We start from the raw sequence: 16,177 nt of genomic DNA, 5'->3' as shown, positions 1-16,177 counted from the left end.
CTAGCTAAAAGTTAGTCACATTTTCTGTATGAATGCCAATCTGATTTTTATGGTAATTATAAAAAACATGAACAAAGTGGGAACAAAGAGAAATATATCTTCTATAGATTCAAATAAATTATCGGTAGAAACATAATATATAATGGATTCAGAGAAAAACCCTTTAAGAAAAAAATTCTAAAGAAGGGAGAAAACCACCACTGATTCTACCACTTAAAAAAAAAACAAATTAACAATTCTGATATAATTAAAATCGAAATATGTTGCAAGCTAAACTGATTAGGAAAGTCTTTCTTTAAAATTAGCCAATGTTACTTTTCAAGTAAATTAAGTCATTGAATAAATATACCTTATTCAAATATTGTGCAATGTAACCTCTTCCACAACCAAGATCCAAAGCAAGGGGGAAATTTCTAAAAAAAAAAAAAGACACAGAGGTTATTATGCTCTGTCCATAACACAGTCTATAAATTAAGAATTATTTTTTGTTAAGTAAAATCATTTCAGTAAACACAACTTCCAGAAGGTTACATCATCTGCCTTTTCGGCCTCACCTTACAAGCTGTATATACTAGAGCCTACAGTACAAGGCAAGTCTGTCTGCTAGCTATTCACAGGACCTCATGATGAGCCAGCTTTCCACTAGGTGGCTCCATGATGTGGACTTGAAAAACAGATTTAATGAGGATATTTTAACTCAGTAATACATCCAGATAAAGAATGCAAAGAAGCTAATGTAAATTAACTTGAAAATAACTGACAGACTTATCAATAATTATCCCTATTTCTCAGACTTGTTGAAGCAGTGGAATACTTAGAAATCATCATGTGAAATACCATTAAGTATTAATGTTAAACTAAAAAATAAGAACTTAAATAATAGTTAAACTTTTACTGAAAACGTACCACGTTCAAAGTACTGCACTAAGTGTCTGAAGCTAAGTAAGTCAAACCAAGTACCTCAATTAATAAGGGGCAGTCAACACTTGAATTCAGTCAGTCTGAATCCTGAGCTGGAACTATTATCCTCCATGTCATGCTGTCTCCTCTAAATATGCTATGTTATGCTACATTGGTACAGACATCTAATTGTAGGCCATAGGTTTAAAAAAAAACAAACCTATAAAAAGAAAACTTAAAATTTTATCTACTAAGAACATTCTTCCTGAAAAACTGGAACAAAAAGAGCCCCTTTGCAATTTGTTTTTAAAAAGCTTTGTCAAAATTATAGTAGATAGCTGGAGAATCCCTGGTGGTAGATAACCTTATTTATCTAATGCCCTATATCATGATGATGAACACAGGCAACATGGCACAGTTAGGTACAGAGGCTTTGGATGTTAAAAATTAGCATGTTGTTAAGTATCTCCATTTTTGGAGCAATCTTTCTACTACTTGTTTTTGGCCAAATCAAGTGGATTCAGGCTTGGACATGGATATGAGTTGTGCTTCCACACATTCTTTTCTTTTTTCAGGCAACAATGAAGAAAACATTTGCTCTCCAGACAAGAAAAAGGAGACTTACAGAGTGATTTAAATCACCAGTCCCAGCAAATTCTTCCAGGTTCTGCCATTTCAGATAGCAAGTTCTCAGCATTTAATCTCCTGAATTTCCACTCAAAAGTTGATGGTATCGTATTATGATCACCACCACTTACCTGGGTATGTCATATACACGGTCTGCGATCCGACTTCCAACCTGAAGGATTACATGAGGCGTAGGTTAACGGGGAAGTAACACTCTTTTTCCAGTATTCAACAATCCACAGGTTACTTATGTTTTAAAATAAGTACTTCCCTTTATCCCCTTTTCAATTTCACCACAGGAACTTTCTTCTCAAATCACCAGGAAACAAAATTGAGGCAAATTATTTCAGAAGTGAATTTCATGAAATCAAGACTAAATATTCTTAAAAATATACACATACACACACACACACACACACACATATGTGGCCTTTACATTCCATGTGACATAAGATCACAAGGATGAAAAGCAAAAGGAACACAACGGGCACATTATTGTCCATGGATATTAGCATGAGGTATATAAAGTGAAAAATTGGGGTTTATTGTAGATGAGTATGTAAGTAGTCACTTAGGAAAAACTCTATTATTTGATGACTAACAAATTTATTTTGTGGAACTCATAAATGAACAACTTTTCTGAGTGACATTCGCAAGTTAGAAAAAGCCAAATCTGAGGAAAGTGAACCTCCCCTGCCCCAATCCCATCCCAATTTAAGAGTCATAAGGTAAGCACCACCTTTTGCTGGCCTAGCTTCATCTGGTAGCAATAACGATGTGGGAGTCTAGTATTCCCCACATTCCACTCATTCCCTCATAAACACCCCAGAGTTGCTATCAGGACTTAAAAGTTCCAAACACAGATGTACTTGCTTTTTGAGAGAAGGGCAAGGGAGAAGAGAGCGTAGATGTTTTTTCCCAGGAGTCCACTTTGTACGTCATTCCTAATATGAACACCCTATGTTTATGATAAAAAGAACTCTCATATACTTTATCTTATCTGTTATATTCCCACAAATTGGTGAGGCCTCAATCAAGTTGTAGTCCAGGTGCTTTCTTTGGAGGCAAAGGGCTATGAGCGCACATCTTCTAAGTACATGACATCAGCAGTGTAGTACGTGCACCATGCCTTACAAATGGGATACAAAAAATTTATTGGTAGTAAACTTCCTATAATAGACACTGCCAGCCTCTCTAAGACTTCCTGAGAAACAGACACCCTGTCAATCACCTGATCAGACCTGTACTTGCACAGAGCTCTGCTCAAGCTATGAGTTCAATAATTGTTTGTTGCATTATACTTGACTCCAATTTTGTTCCACTCCTGAATAAAAATTTACTGAGGCCTGAACTTGGGAATGCGTGTCCTGAAAGTAGAAACCCTCAGTCTCTGGCTCACCTGGGCAGGGAGAAACGTTTCTCAAACGAGCCAAGACAAATCAGAAATCTTAATTTGACCTTCCTAAAACATAAATCAGATCACCCCACTGATTAAAACAGGAGCTTCACATTCCCCTAGAGCAGTGCTGACCAAAAATCATGAGAGCCACATACGTAATTTCAAATTTTCTAGTAGCCACATAAGAAAAAAAGTAAAAACGAGAGAAATTTTAATTGAAAAGTTTAAATTTATATTTAATATATTTCATGTGACCCAATATATCAAAAATAATCACTACAACATGTAATCAACATAAGAGCTCTTAATGAGCTATTTTACATCCTTTTTTCATACTAAGTCACTATACTCGTGTGTATTTTACAACACATCTCAATTGGACTAGTCACCTTTCAAGTGTTCAACAGCCACATGTGTAGCCGGCAGTTACCATACTGGCTGGACAACGCAGATACAGAAGAAAACCCCAAGTCCCTATCCTGCAAGGCCCTTATGATCTGGGCCCTCCTGACCTTCTCTCCCACTCTCTCCCTCTCTGGAGCTTCACTGGAGGCCTCTAAAAGGTCCTTTCAGCCTCAAGGACGTTGCCGAAATGAATGCATGAATGAATGAAAGCATGTTACAAATATCCGAGGCTAGGCCTTGCGTGATTACGGTAGAGGCCGAGAGAAGCAGGGCTGCTGGTCAAGGTCAGACGGCGAGGTGGGGTGAGCTCGGGGCTTAGCCGGAACTAGCGGAGAGGAAAACAAGCCTCCGCGTCGTCCGCCCCGCCGCCCCGCGGGCTCACCTCCTCCTTCAGGTAGTCAAACTTCGTCGGCTCGGGCTGCCGGGCCGCCCAGTTCTTCTGTTTCCTTTTCAAATCCCGGTCGAAGATATTCAGGGTTCTGGGCGAGGTGCTGCCGCGAGGAGAGACACCAGAGGTGACGTCCCTACGGCCAAGATTCTCCGCTGGGACCCTCGCCGCCCAAGATAGCCGACATAAACGCCAGAGCCCTGCCGGCCGCAGCATCTCTAGCTGCGTCCCCAATTGCCGGCGCTTTTTGTGCGCATGCACCAGCGCGGCTTTTGCGACTACTCCAAAGATCTTCGCAGAGGGAACGTGCAAGTAGTTTGGCCTAGTTCGCTTGCCATTACGGCGGAGCGTCACGCGGAGGATTGTGGGTGTGAGGCCCACGTGAGGCTTGGGAAGGACTCCGGACGGTGAGTGTGGATGGACTGGGGTTGAAGAGCTCGAGTTGAAGGGCTCGAGGGCGTGTGTGTGTGGCGCGGGGTAAGAACTAGTCTCTAACAGGATCTCTTTCGGATCTGCGAGGGGTTTTGCCCCTTCCTCCTGAGCCTTTTTCGGCCTCATTCTTCAGACTTCATCGATCCTTTTCAGGGTCGCTTCTCGAATCAGTCTGTTAGCTGCCCCACTGCGGTACGGGAGGTGGGAAGGAGACCCTAGTTCAGGGGCCAGCCCTGTGTTCTCCGAATTAGGGAGCGGGCAGAAGGGGAGGGTGGGCTACGGGGATGCAGGCGCGTGTCGGAAGTGAGGTCCGGTCGCCTTCCCCTCTCTCGGATTATCTGACATACAACGAGTGCTTTCGTTCTAAACATTTGCAATACATGCATTATTTCTCCTGGTTGAGGTGGTACCTACCTTGTAAGATTGCTCGGAGAGTTAAGTGCTGTAATACATCGAAAAATATGTAAATACACCAGCGATAGCTTCATTTTTTCCTGGTTAGTGTAATTAAAAGGACTTGATTTTTAAATAAGAAATACTGCCCTTTTAATCATTTTTTTTTTTTGCGCTTAATAATCAACGACTTTTGGCTCTTTGCAAAATTCCCATCCAGAGATGCTAAACCATTAGAGACTTTTCACAAGGGAACAATATTAATTTATATACACATATGTATATGTTCTAGTATGTTTTGGGGGAATGAGCTCATTTGGGCCTTCATCACTTGTAGAATAAGATATTATAGAAAGAAGTGATATTTATTAACTGGTGTGAGATTTTACCTGGAGACTCAAATTTACTTTTTATTTATTTTTAAACTTATTACTTTTGAAGGATGATCGGATTTAAAGAGGAAACTTTATTAGCTAAACCTGAGTTGATTTTGGTCTGTTTAGTTAAGATGCTGGTCTTAAAGAACTAAAGGCTGTTTGTTGGCAGTAGCCGGAGATAAGGAGTAAGCAGAATGAGACCAGAATGTGAAGAAACAAATGAGGCCAACGGAGGCTAGGGAATCTTTCTTACTTTTTTTTGGTAGACAGGGTCTCACTCTGTTGCCCCAGCTGGTGTGCTGTAGTGCCGTTAGGCTCACGCTAGCCAAGACCTCCCAGGTGGAAGTGATCCTCTTGCCTCAGCCTCCAGAGTAGTTGGGACTACAGGCGCGCGCCACCATGCCGGGCTCATTTTTTTATTTCTTGTGGGGTTTCACCATGTTACCCAGGCTGGTCCTGAACTCCTGGGCTCAAGTGATCCGCCTGCCTTGGCCTCCGAAAGTGCTGGTGAGCCACCGCACTCGGCCTAGGGAATCTTAACTACATTTGCTTTCAATTAGTAACACATACTGGTATACAAATAGAAATTCTAAGTGAGAACAATGGACGAATAAACATTTGTTTCCCTCCATAATGCCTTGGGATTCTGCTTTGTCTACCTTAAGTTTATTTCTCTAAATGATCTGTAATGGAAAGAGGATATTTTGGTATGTTTCTCCTTTTTTGCACGTGACCCAGAATAAGTTGGAGAGATGAAATTAGACTTGTTACCTCTATGTACGTTTAACTTAGAATATATTGTGAATTAATGTGTTTTAAAACATTTAATTATAGTACTAACCATTATTACCATTAAAACATTTGTTTTATTTTTTAGTATTTGTTTTCTTCAAGCATTTGATCAAGATTAAGAATTAAAAATGTCATCCAAACAAGAAATAATGAGTGACCAGCGGTTTAGACGGGTTGCAAAGGACCCGAGATTTTGGGAAATGCCGGAAAAGGATCGAAAAGTCAAAATTGACAAGAGATTTCGAGCTATGTTTCATGACAAGAAGTTCAAGTTGAACTACGCCGTGGATAAAAGAGGGCGCCCCATTAGCCATAGCACTACAGAGGATTTGAAACGTTTTTACGACCTTTCAGATTCTGATTCCGATCTCTCTGATGAAGATAGTAAAGCATTGAGTCAAAAGAAAATAAAGAAGAAAAAAACCCAGACTAAAAAAGAAATCGATTCAAAAAATCTAGTTGAGAAAAAGAAAGAAACCAAGAAGGCTAATCACAAGGGTTCTGAAAATAAAACTGATTTAGATAATTCTGTAGGAATTAAAAAAATGAAAACCTCATGTAAATTTAAGATAGATTCAAACATAAGTCCAAAGAAGGATAGCAAAGAATTTACACAAAAAAGTAAGAAAGAGAAAAAAAACATTGTTCAACATACTACAGACTCTTCTCTCAAAGAAAAACAAAGGACATTAGACTCAGGCACCTCTGAAATTGTGAAATCTCCTAGGATCAAGTGTTCTAAGACAAGAAGAGAAATGCAGTCAGGTAGGTTGGAAAAAATAAGAGATTCTTGGGTGTTATTTATTTTTATTCTGATCTTTCAAAAATGTAAACACATTAAGTATTTTCATAGTATTATGGAATGGTCAAATGCTTATCTGGAAATACAAAGCTATAAAAGAAATATGCAGTGATTATTAATTTTTGATGTGGTGCTAGAAGACAGACATGAAAATTTGAATTTTGAAGTTAAACAGTGATTTTGATTAGTGGTGAGCCCTAGTGAGAACTATATTCTCTAACCAGATAAAGTGTTATATGTCATCACATGATAAGAAGAGATGTGTCTAAAGAGGGTAAGTAGGCCGGGTACGGTGGCTCATGCCTGTAATCCCAGCACTTTGGCAGGCCAAGGTGGGCGGATCACTTGAGGTCAGGAGTTCAAGACCAGCCTGGCCAACATGGTGAAACCCCATCTGTGAAACCCCATCTCTACTAAAAATACAAAAAATAGCCAGGCATGGTGGCGCACGCCTGTAGTCCCAGCTATTCGGGAGGCTGAGGCAGGAGAATTGCTTGAACCTGGGAGGTGGAGGTTGCAGTAAGCTGAGATTGCACCACTGCACTCCAGACTGGCTGACAGAGCGAGACTCTGTCTCAAAAGTAAAATAAAATAAATAGGGTAAGTAGGACTCTGTCTCAAAAATAAGAGGGTAAGTAGAGTACTCATTCATTAATTTGTTCAGCTGCTTTGCCACTAATATGTGGCAGACAGAATATGAGTGAGGCATCGTCACTCATCGCAGGGCTGTCGCTAGCTTATATGATGCCTTTATGCAAATTAGAAAAAGGTATGCTCTCTGGACACACAGAGCTCCCAGGGGTCACACTTTGGTGAAGAGATAGCGCCTTTGAAGCAACAGATTTTTTGCCCCTGAGCAGACACAGCCCCCTCCAGAGTGCATGGCTTGGTGAGTGTAGGATGGCCTTGATTTTAGCCCTTCTTGTCCTTTTATAAATGCCCGTGTGCTGATAACAGCCTGCTAAACTTTGTGCAGTGGCCCCTGTCTAAAGCAACATTGTCCAGTAGAAATACATAATTTTGGATTTTCTAGTAACCACATTAAAAAGTAAGATGAAACAGGTAAAATTATTTTAAATAATATATTTTATGTAACCCAATATATCAAAATTATTTCAATATGTAATCAATATAAAAGTCGATGTATATTTTACATTCCATTTTCTACTCATTTCATACTAATACTGTTTTCATATTAATGTCAAGTTAGACAAAATGCATTTCAAGTGCTCAGTTACCACATGTGACTGCTGGCTACCATATTGGCCAATGTAGATATAAAGTAGAAGAAAGAACCATAATACAAAATGGAATAATAGTAAGTGCCATAAAAGATGTTTAGCAGAAAGCCATGGAAATCTGGAGGAAGAAGTCACTCAAGATGTGGCAATCAGAAAAATTCATAGGGGACGCACTACTTTGGGGTGTGGAAAAAAATTAAGTTTGTGGACCAGAGTGTTCTACGTGGAAAGAACTTTTTGAGCAAAGATGTGATTGGGCATGTTCAGAAGAGGTCAGTAGTCCCATTTGATTAGATAATAAGGTCTTGAAGGGCCAAAATGAGTAGCAGCTAGAAATGATTGTTTGGAACGAGGTGAGAGACAGCTGGGTCTAGTTTGTGTTATGTGTTTACTAAACTTATTAAAATTTTGTGTCACCTCCAGCGGCAAGCAATTTTGAGTGTTGATGTTGTTGATAGTTGAAGATGTAATTGAAAACCGGTGGTAGTTCAAATGAGCCAGACCTGCGATTACAGGATCCAAGGAGGGGTCTTGATAGGCCGAGAGGTCTTGATAGGCCAAGAGGTCTTGATAGGCAGAGATCACACTGGGAAGGTAGAAAGTATCAGGCAGTGGAGTGAATTCTGGATAGCAGGGACTAGGGAGTCAGTAGTGGTATCCCATTTTACATTTGTAGTGGAACCAGGCAGCAGACCTCTTGAGGTGTGGGAAGAAAGGATAGGAATCTGGTTACTAAAATTGAAGAATAAGATTGGAATGGGACCAGCAGCAAAGTTGATTTGATGCTGAATTAGTGAGGTAAGTTAGTCTAACATCCACTTCATTTGGGGCACTGAATTAATATAACATAGCTGTATAATCCTTTAGATTGATTTTTCAGACTCTTTTTACATATCTTTTCTCATTTAATTTTCTTAGTTACCTTGAGCAATAAGACTGTATCAGCGAACAAGATTACAGTGACTTACGTAAGGACATGCAGACCTGGAACTGCAACTCAAGTCTTCTGACTCCTTCTACCCACGTTGCTTGCAGTAATTTTGTTGGTTCCACAGTCTAGGAAAGGCATTATTCATAAATAAGGATTACGTGGCTCCATATATAATCTTCTGTTCATTATCCGTTCATCAGTTATTACAGCAATTACTGTGTGCAAGGGACTTTTTAAGTGCTGTGAAGTAAAGGTGATGTGAGGACTTGGGGTGTGATATTTGTCATTATAAAATGTTCATGCCCAGCACTTGCACTCCTCAATCTATTTTACATAAATAATTGGATGTGTGCAAAGAATGTGCATTGCAGCATTATTTTTAAAATAAAATGGTAACTGGCTGAGCAAGTGGCTCACCTTTATAATCCCAGCACTTTGGCACTTTGGGAGACCTAGCAGGGGCGGATTGCTTGAGGTCAGGAGTTTGAGACCAGCCTAACCAACATGGCAAAACCCGGTCTCTACTAAAAATACAAAAATTAGCTAGGCATAGTGGTGCACACCTGTAATCCCAGCTACTTGGGAGGCTGAGGCACGAGAATCACTTGAACCCAGGAGGTAGAGGTTGCAGTGAGCCAAGATCGTGCCACTGCACTCCAGCCTGGGCAACAGAGCAAGACCCTGTCTCAAAAAATAAAAATAGAAATAGAAATTAAAATAAAATGGTAACAAATAATTAAGAGATTAATTAAATATATGCAAACATCTATGAAGTTTTAAAAATAGGTTACAAAATAACGATGTGACCAGTTATTTAAAAAAAAATAGTATTTAAATTAGAGAAAACAAATTTAGGGATATGGTTGTATACTAAAATAACCAGTTATCTTTGAATGAAAAATTATTACTAGTCACCTTTGTTTTATTTATTAACCATATTTTCTTAACTTTTTTTGGTTTGTAATATTCATTATGTTTATAATTGGGGGAAAATGGTAAAGCAGTTTTTTTTTGTTTTGTTTTGTTTTTGAAGTAGCTGGATAAATAGTAATGTTTACAGTCACTACTAGAGCAATACTGTCTAGGAATAGAGACATTTATATTTGTGTAACCCCACATTATCTTGCACAAGGCTGTGTACATTGTGGGCTCTAAGCAGATACTTTTTGGGGTTTTTTATTTTTTTTATTTTTATTTTTGGAGACAGGGTCTCGCTCTGCTGCCCAGGCTGGAGTGCAGTGGTGCAATCACAACTCACTGCAGCCTCAACTTCCTGGGCTCAGGTGATTCTCCCACCTCAGACTTCCCGAGTCACTGGGACCACAGGTGCACCCCACCATGTCTGACTAATTTTTGTATTTTTGTAGAGACAGAGTTTTGCCAGGTTGCTCAGGCTTGTCTCAAACTCCTGGGCTCAAGATCCTCCCATCTTGGCCTCCTAATGTGATGGGATTATAGGCGTGAGAAGCTGTGTTCAGCTGCAGATACTTATTGAATGAATAAATACTCTGAATGCAGTTGATATTGTTAAAAACATTAAAATAGAAGACCTCTTTAAGTCTCTTACGCAACACTTTATTATTATATAACCCAAAGTGTGGTATGTATACTATTGTCATAAGTGAGAAAATTTTTGATGATACTCAAACTTCCAAAACATTAATAGTTATTTACTATGTCAACATCTTAGAAAACAGTGTAATTACCCTATCACTTCTGTGACTTTAGGAATATTGTTTAGAGCAAAACTAACTTTTTAAAAATTCAATTTAATAAAAAAAATGATATTCAAAAATCATGAAAATGATATAATGACTGACAGTTGAGAAATATTGCAATACTAGATAGACTGGGTCTTTAAGATGTTATTTCTAAGCTTGTTGCTTAAAAGTAAATTCTGCTTACCTCATAGTAACTTTCAATGTTGTGTTTTTTCGGATCTCATATAGAACCTGTGACAATGCTTTCATTTTGGCGCTTTTCACTTCTATTGGCTAGTTATTTTTATTAATCCCTGCTTCGTTGTGGTGGTAACATAAAAGCCCATTTCCTGCTTTTCCTTCTAACAAGATGCCTTTTCATTCAGTTAGTCTCAAGTCAAGTTGTATCTTTGTGAAGCCTTTTTGTAAATACCTCTCTGCAGGCAAATTTAGATGTTTCTCACTGTATGGTGATTGAGAACATAGATTTATAAATCAGTAAACGGTTACCTTTTATTTATGAATCCATCAAGAGCATGAGATCATGTTACAAATCTCTCTTTTCCCTTATCCTAGCTCAATTCTTTGTATGTAGTAGATACTCAGTAAATATTTGGTCAGTGAATGACTTTTATAAGATCATAGGACCAAGAGAAAATTAGTTCCAATTTCATTCTAAATCTTAAACTTTTAAATTTGCTTTTAATTTTCCAAACTTAGAGCCTGTAAGCAGAAACATAAGCTCCAACTTAAAGATGAATAAAACATGTAAGATATATTTACACACCCAGTAGATAGAAGCTTTTGGTTGCTTTAGAAGTAGGAAATGAGCCCTTTCAGAGTTGTGAGGACTAAAATTTCCATCTTAAGCAAAAACAGTCATTTAATCTTGGTGTCTTGCTAATCATGACCGTTGATTACAAAGTTCAAGACCTGGCAGAAAAATTATAAATATTATTTCTCTGTCTTTATAGGTGATCTCATCCACATCACAGCTTCTGTTGTCAACTACATATGAATGAGTCACTGATCTCCAACCCAGACTTCTCTGAGCTGTACGCTCTTCTTATTAATACTTTCTTTTAGATGACTGAGTGGCACTTCGTATTCAACATATTCAAAACTGAACTCATGATTTCCCTCCACCAAACAAACTAGTTCATTTCCAATGTTCCCTTTTCATCTATCCATCTTCTTAGCTAACTAGCTCTGAAAGCTAAGAAGCTATGAATCATCTTTGACACTTCCAAAACGCCCAGTCCCCATGTCAAATCTCCAGTCAGTAATTATTATTGGTTTCACTTCCTAACTGACTGAAATCCATGTACTTCTCTCATACATACTGCCACCCAACTTAGTGCTACCTTCATTTCTTGCTTTTTGTACTGTACTACCTTTACTATATTCACATCTGTTCTTTACTTTCCCCAGTCAGTTTTCTACAGTATAGTCAAGGTGATCTCCTCAATATGCAAGTCTGAGGATGACAATATCCAAAAGAAGATGACATCCTCTTTTTTGAAAACAGCAGTGCCTTCCCATTGCTTTTATGAAAAAATCCAAGCTCTCTATATGGTTTTTAGATAGCTTGGCCTCTACTTAACTCTTCATTTCCATTTGTTACTTGATTCTGTGCTATCTGTGATATGGACATGATTGTTGGCTTTTTCCAGTTGGCAGATTTTTACAGGTACCTTCCTTGCTGTTTCAAACAAATTTCCATCTATTAGTCTAACTTTGACTATTTAACTCCTGTTCATCCTTCAAGTAACAGCTCAGTTATCACTCACTTAGGGACCCCATTAAATCCCCTTAGAAAACATTCTTTCTTGGGTATCTTAGTTGTGATTTTAACTTTTCTTATATATTGATTTTATTTGATATCCATGTATTCTTTTCATTCAGCTAGAAGTTTCACTGAGAGCACTGTTTGCTTCTCTTTTGCCAACTGTTTTATATTGAGCACTTAGCATGTAGCAGGCACACTGTTAAGTATTGAATGAATGTCTGGATCTACTTGCATGATGTGAGCATGTGTTAGGATTCCCATTAAATAACTTGGTTAAGTGTATTTTCCTTTACTCTGTTTCATAGAAGTTATGGTTAGGATTTCTATCATAAAAATTGACTAAGCATTTACTGAATTTATATTTGCCTTTACTGTGTTTCATAGAAATTATATTTTTACTGGAGTTGATATCAAGATAATTTGGATTCAGTTTAATTTGGCATATATCTTTTCTTAATTTCTTTCCCCTTTAACATTTTGCAGTGTTTCCACCCATAATGACAAGAGACGGTGATAGTTATGAAAACTCAACAGATGGTGAAATGTTTGACAAAGATGCTCTGGAGGAAGATTCAGAAAGCGTTAGTGAATTAGGAAGTGATGAGGAATCTGAAAATGAAATTACAGGTGTTGGTAGAGCTTCAGGTGATGATGATGATGGAAGTGAAGATGATGAAGATGAGGATGAAGATGAAGAGGAAGATGAAGATGAGGATAGTGAGGATGATGATGAAAGTGACAGTGGCCCTGATCTTGCAAGGGGTAAAGGAAATATAGAAACTAGTTCTGAAGATGAAGATGATATGGCAGATTTGTTTCCAGAAGAATCTGGTTTTGAGCATGCTTGGAGAGAATTAGATAAAGATGCTCCTCGTGCTGATGAGGTAACCTTTTGAATAAACAAGATTATTTGTGAAAAACACTGTACAAGCAGCTTTTATGGGTGGTAGAATTGATGTCATTAAGTGGGAAAAGCTTATTGGTAATAGTATGCTTGATGATTCTGATTAAAATTTGATATGGAATATAATTATATGAACTAGAAGACATCCAAGCAGATAAGGAAGAGGCTCTACATAAATAATTAAAAGTTGCATGAGATTTTTAATACTTGTTTTAGCTAGTAGTTTGTATTTCTGTTTGTACGGCACCCGATAGAAATGTTGCAGGGTAACACTCAACTTCCTTACTCATGCATGCATGGCAAAATAGCTTAACAAACTTGGTAGTTAAAAAATCAGCTCATGACCATGTTCTGATTTAAGAATTAAGAACCAAGTAATAGAAAGTACTTATCTGTTACAGTTTTACTATTGTTTGGCCCATTTGAAGTTCTCTTTTATATACTGAATTACGCTTAGATAACTACCATACTGTTAATTTCAGAGCATAGGGGACAGAAGGCATTACATTTTTAGAATCTTTATTTTTCAAGTATTGAGAACGATATGGATTATGTACTATTTAATTCTTCTCATTTCTCAGATTACACGTCGATTAGCAGTTTGTAACATGGACTGGGATAGATTAAAGGCAAAAGATTTGCTGGCTCTGTTCAATTCATTTAAGCCCAAAGGAGGTGTAATATTTTCCGTCAAGGTGAGAATTGATTTCATTTTGAAATAAATATTTCTAGGCATTTTAAGTTAAATCTGATTTTTTTTTTTTTTTGGCCATAGTTTTCCTTTTTTGGAAAATACTGTGGAAGTTGTCCAATACAATTGAGTGTGAAACTTACATAACAGATATAAATGTTAGAAAGGAAGAGGTGAAATTATTGTTATTGATAGGTTATATGATTGTTTACACATTAAAAACCCAAAGAAATAAAAGCTCAGTAAAGGGACAGGGTATAAGAAGTGTTTTTAACAATAAATTGCATTCCTTATTGCTAACACTGGCCAATTAAGGAAAAAAAATATAATCATACTGGAAACAATACCACATAAAGTCCTTGGAAATTACCTTAATAAACACAAATGACCTATGTGAAGTAAACTGTAACACTTGATAAATTTGAAAAACTTACATAAATTTGAGGACACCATATTTCAAGCCAACCTAATGATTAAGAATCCAGGCTTTGCATTATTACAGACCTGGGTTCAAATCTTGATTCTCGTAAGTGTTATGTGATCCTGGACACTTAATTAATCTCTCAAATATGTTTACATCTTTCCAATATATCCAAATGGATATAACAATAGTATTGGTGATTGTAAGGATTAAGTATAAAGGAGCTTGAACTAAGTATTTAGTGCAGTGCCTGAAATAGCCCTGCCCTCAATCATTATTAGAGATTGAGTCTCCCTTATCCAAAATGCTTGGGATCAGAAGTGTTTAGAATTTCAGATTTTGAAATAAAATTGCATTATGTATACTTACTGGTTGAGCGTTGCAATTCCAAAATCTGAAATGCTCCAATGAGCATTTCCTTTGAACCTCATGTTGACAGTCAAAAAGTTTGGAATTTTGGAGCATTTTGGATTTGGGATTTGGGATGCTCAACCTGTATTATTCTGTTTAAATATTTAAAGATGTTAGGTCTACTGTTCTAGGGTAATTTTGATCAAAATCCCAGTTCAAGTCAAAGTTAAGAAAAAGGAAACCAATAATCATCTAAAAGAATAAACAAATTAAGGGTAGCTAATAAACTTTTGAGAAATCATGCTAATATAAAAACTCACCCTGTCGCTTCTCAGCCTTTTGGCTAAGCTCAAGTGTAAAAACTCACCCTACAAGTTACAATATCTAAACATTTCATGATGCTATGGGGGTTGACAGGTTTGGGTAAAAATGGGACAAATTGGTAGAACAGAATAGATAGAGTTCATATGATAACTTAGATCAAAATAGGCTGCTTGAATATTTGGACAAATGAAAAAGTCATTGGATAGAGAACTTGGTTCAGATCTTCACCTTCTAATAGCTCCAGTGAAACTCTAGATGAAGCAAAGGAAAAAAATAAAATAAAAGTCAAGCCAAAGAAACAATTTAAAAAACCTGTGTTTTAGGCAATAGTAAGAATTTCTAGACTTAGAAAAGAGGAAAAAAAAGAATCAAAAGATGTGACTACATATATATTATAAATTTATGTATTAAACCTATTGTGTATATATATACAATTCAAGTTAGTAAGAAAAACTTGGATCATCTTGTTGATAAATTGCATATTTCAGACAGTTTAAAAAAGCATGTATTCATTAACAAATGTATATTAAGCCTAGTAGTGTCAAAACAATGTCATTAATACAATTATTTCTTGACTCTTAAAGTAGGCAAGATTTTAGAAAATACCACACCTGGTGAGAGTGAATCCTTTTTCTTATATCGAGACTATACCTAATCTATATAAGGTTGTCGTCAGTTCTGTTCTGTTTCTTTAAAAGAAAGCACTGGATAAATGGTATGACAGAGATAAGTTGGTTATTACAAAATTGATTTTCATTATATGTTTATTTTTCTGTATTTCATGTAAACTAATTCAGTCATTTTTCATGTGTGTGTTTATATTCAGATTTCCGTGAGCTTAGCATCTTGTTTTGCTTTTAATTTTTCGTTTGGGTCTCGGAACCATCTTGTCCCAGGTGGTATGTGGAGGAGATACTCTATTTTTGTTTCCAAGCCTCGTATCTGTTAGTCTCTAGCCAAAGTGATCTATTTTTAAATAAAATTTCTCAAGATGCTCTAGCTTCCTATAGCGGATTTGGAAGTGAGTCACTCTTGCTGTTTTCATTGAGTCAAGTTGTGACTTTCAGAGTTCCTGACTTCGACAGGTCTAGATATTTGTGTAAAGGAATGTACAAATTACATTGATCCTATTTTTTTCTGTTTAGATATATCCTTCAGAATTTGGAAAGGAGAGGATGAAGGAAGAGCAAGTTCAAGGACCAGTAGAGCTATTAAGTATTCCTGAAGATGCCCCAGAAAAAGACTGGTATTAAATCACTGTAGAACATAAAACTAAACCTCATAAATTCATGTCATTAGTTCAGAATTCT

General features: G+C 37.1%; 2 protein-coding genes across 6 annotated transcripts in view; one reads left to right on the top strand and one right to left on the bottom strand.

Moving 5' to 3' along the window:
• NDUFAF5 (NADH:ubiquinone oxidoreductase complex assembly factor 5) overlaps window positions 1-4,002 on the bottom strand; it is a 34,435-nt gene extending 30,433 nt beyond the window's left edge. For 2 of the 4 annotated variants that reach the window (XR_008496212.1, XM_054468199.2), the window contains exons 1-3: window positions 3,714-3,935; window positions 1,659-1,699; window positions 350-413 (exon numbers count right to left, since the gene is read on the bottom strand). Coding sequence is in view for 2 of the 4 variants with exons in the window: in XM_054468199.2 (XP_054324174.1) it covers window positions 350-413; window positions 1,659-1,699; window positions 3,714-3,935 (327 nt within the window). In the remaining 2 variants the exon portion in view is untranslated. Of the gene's footprint in view, window positions 1-349; window positions 414-1,658; window positions 1,700-3,713 lie in introns of those variants that run through there. The other 2 variants (XM_054468198.2, XM_054468201.2) reach the window with 2 other exon arrangements.
• ESF1 (ESF1 nucleolar pre-rRNA processing protein homolog) overlaps window positions 3,906-16,177 on the top strand; it is a 68,730-nt gene continuing 56,458 nt past the window's right edge. The window contains exons 1-5 of one of the 2 annotated variants that reach the window (XM_054468196.2): window positions 3,906-4,126; window positions 5,799-6,478; window positions 12,660-13,060; window positions 13,662-13,775; window positions 16,013-16,113. In XM_054468196.2, coding sequence (XP_054324171.1) covers window positions 5,842-6,478; window positions 12,660-13,060; window positions 13,662-13,775; window positions 16,013-16,113 — 1,253 coding nt within the window. In that variant the 5' untranslated portion in view covers window positions 3,906-4,126; window positions 5,799-5,841. Of the gene's footprint in view, window positions 4,197-5,798; window positions 6,479-12,659; window positions 13,061-13,661; window positions 13,776-16,012; window positions 16,114-16,177 lie in introns of both variants that reach the window. The other variant, XM_054468195.2, reaches the window with a different exon arrangement.

Source organism: Pongo pygmaeus, chromosome 21, assembly GCF_028885625.2.
Source record: "Pongo pygmaeus isolate AG05252 chromosome 21, NHGRI_mPonPyg2-v2.0_pri, whole genome shotgun sequence".
Lineage (NCBI taxonomy): Eukaryota > Metazoa > Chordata > Mammalia > Primates > Hominidae > Pongo > Pongo pygmaeus.
The sequence above is the reverse complement of the archived record's forward strand: the minus strand, read 5'-3'. Positions and strand labels throughout refer to the sequence as shown.